Source organism: Egretta garzetta, unplaced genomic scaffold (genome assembly GCF_000687185.1).
Source record: "Egretta garzetta isolate BGI_Z169 unplaced genomic scaffold, ASM68718v1 scaffold7, whole genome shotgun sequence".
In the NCBI taxonomy this organism is placed as follows: Eukaryota; Metazoa; Chordata; class Aves; order Pelecaniformes; family Ardeidae; genus Egretta; species Egretta garzetta.
Genome location: NW_009260350.1, coordinates 1,406,376 through 1,409,063, shown reverse-complemented (window position 1 = coordinate 1,409,063; position 2,688 = coordinate 1,406,376). Strand labels below are relative to the sequence as shown.

The window sequence follows — 2,688 nt, the reverse complement described above, 5'->3', positions numbered from 1 at the left end:
TGGGAGGGATTTTGGGTGATGTTGGTGCCCTCCAAGCTGCCAGCTCCGTGCGGGGGCTGGGGCGCACCATGCAGGGGGCTGGGGCTCAGCGGGAGCAGCCATCCCAGCAGTGACCCGACGGCACAGAGGAGCTTCACCAGCTGGGCCTTGGAGCTGGGTGCAGGAGCCAAACCTACCCCAGGTCACCGGCCAGGGGCTGCTGCTACCCTGGGCTTGCCCATCCCGGCTTGGCACTGGCAGAAGGGACCCAATGGCTGGGGAAAGCGCAGCAGCCGGATCCTAGCCATGGGACACAGAGGTGGCCATGCGGGAGCAGCGGGGTTCAGCCCGCCGGTTATCCCAGCTCTCAACCACAGCCAGGCTTGGGGTCCCCATTGCAACCAGGGCCGGGGTACAGCATCATAACTGAGATTGGGGCCCCCATCGCAGCCAAGGTGGAGGTTCCTGGTCCCCATCACTCCAGTGGTCCCAAGACAGCACCAGCACCCAGGGTTCACGTCTGCCTCCAGCTGCAGGGTGACCATGGGTGACCCCCTCCACCAGCTGGGGACATGCTCACCCCCAGTGGGGTGTCCCCCAGACAACCTGCACCCCCATGTCCCTGCTGGGGACATCTAAGGCCCAATCCCTCTCAGCCAGCACCCAAAGCCTGAGTGCTCCCTTGTCAAGGCAAGGAGGGGGCAAAGCTCCCTGTTGGGGTGCTGGGAGAGTCACCTCAAGCCCCACGGTCGTGCCCGTGTCACCACCAGCAATAACCCTCGTGGGACCGTGCTGGGGAAACACCACCCCAAGTTCCCCTGAGCCCTGGCAGAACATCAAGCATCACTCCTGTGACTAAACTTCTTTTCAAAAACTGTTGGGCAAACATCAACGCTATTTTTTTTCCTGACCTTTTTCCCTTTTTTTTTTTTTTTCTTTCAGAAGGGGAAGGTCTGCAGAAGGTGGAAAGTAATCAGGTTTTGGAACTGGGATAAAAAATTGCTGGAGTAGGTTGGGCTGACTCCTTATAATTAATAGTGTGCCTCGTAATAGGATTCTCCAGCCTTCGGTGCTCCCTGGAAACACCTTTTTACATAAGATATTGCTCACGATGGAGCGGCAGAGTTTTGATTTATAGGGTTTTGGCCTCCAAGAAGCATCTGGGGGGGCTGGCCTGGCCGGTGGGATGTACTGGGGGAGAGGGGAAAGGGTGGAAGGCAGGGAGGGTGTCTCTGCAAGGTTGGCAGCCAGGTCCCGGGGCAGGCACCTGGCCAGGGGAATGCAGGGGCTGAGCTGGTCCTGGGGCTGAGCCCCGTCGGCTGCAAAGGGGAGGAGGAGGAGGCTGAGAAGGGCTCTGGGGCTCCACTCCCTGCCCGACCTCCTCAGGTGATGCCTGGGGCATGGGCTCAGCTGGGGAAGTGGGGAGCAGTTGGGGTTGGGGAGCCCCAGTGGGAGCAAGACCCCACAGCCCCCAGGGTTGGAGGGAAGGAGGAGGGAGAAGCGTTGGGGGGGACAGGACACATGAAAAATGCTGGGAGGTGCAATAGCAAAGGGCCAGACACAAACATGGCACTGGAGAGTGGGAATAGGGGTGAGCAGAAAAGCCTGGAGGAGAGGGGAATAAGGGAAAAAGAGTGGGACGGGGGAAAAGGGGGCTCTGGGATGGGGTACACACACATGTGTCAGTGCACCTCGGAGCCCACGGGTGTTAAACACAGCCGGGAGCTCCGCTGGTACATCACCGTAACAAGAGGGTCCGTGCGTGTTGTTCTGACTGCAGACAGCACGGCAGGAACGGGAGAAGATTGTAATAATTAATAATCATTAGAATAATAATGCATAAAGACAGTAGCAAAGTAATTAGTCAGAGAGGGAGCGCTTGCTAATTGAGGCGGGGAGCTGCAGTCCAAACAGCCCGAGGAGGAGCAGGGGAGGGGGGACCAAGGGTTTGGGAGGTGGAACTGAGGGTTTGGGATGTGGAGGAGGATGCCCAGCACACCCAAGGGGCAGAGCTGGACATGCATACCCCAGTCCTCCCATCGGACAGGCAGGGCCCCAGCTCCATCCCTGCCTGCAGCACGAGCCCTCATCTCACCTGCCCCGTGTGCCTCAGTTTCCCCATCCCTGCATGGATGCGGAGTGCTGGGGCAGAGGCTGTGGGAGGAGTCCACCACCGTGTCCGCCAGGTAGCAGGGCTTTATTTCATTTATTTTGGAAGGACAGCAAGCAGAGGGTGCCGGCTGGGCTCCGTCATGTCCCCCCCCTGGGGGGGGGGTCACTGCAGCCCCAGCTGGCTCTTCATCCTCTCATCATCTGCGGGAACAAGCGCGGGGGGACACCCTGAGCCACCCACCCACCCCAGCCCCATCAGCCCCCTGCCTCCGGCATGTCCCAGGCCAGTCCCAAGACCTGGCGGTGTCCCTGTCACCCCTGCTGTGCCTGGCTGGACCCTGCTCACCCAGGAACTGCTCCACAGCTCGCACAGCCTCCGTGTCCTCCACCACCTGGGAGATGACCTGGCACTCCTGGGCACATTCCAGCGCCCGCGCCGCCACCATCTTGGCTCCCAGGCACTTGGCCACGCTGGGACAGGAGGGGAGGAAGGCGGTCAGGGTGGTCCCAGGGCCCTTCAGAGAGCTGCGCTGAGACCCGCCAACTCATTGCACACATAGCCGCTCCCGCAAATCCTGGCTCACCTGATGTCAGGCA

The 2,688-nt window shown here is 60.7% G+C and overlaps 1 protein-coding gene across 1 annotated transcript in view; it reads right to left on the bottom strand.

The window, feature by feature from the left end:
* Positions 1 to 2,254: 2,254 nt before the first annotated feature.
* The window catches only part of SDSL (serine dehydratase like), a 1,425-nt gene continuing 991 nt past the window's right edge, over positions 2,255 to 2,688 (bottom strand). The window contains 2 exon segments of the mRNA XM_009642896.1: positions 2,255 to 2,292; positions 2,438 to 2,652. Coding sequence (XP_009641191.1) covers positions 2,255 to 2,292; positions 2,438 to 2,652 — 253 coding nt within the window.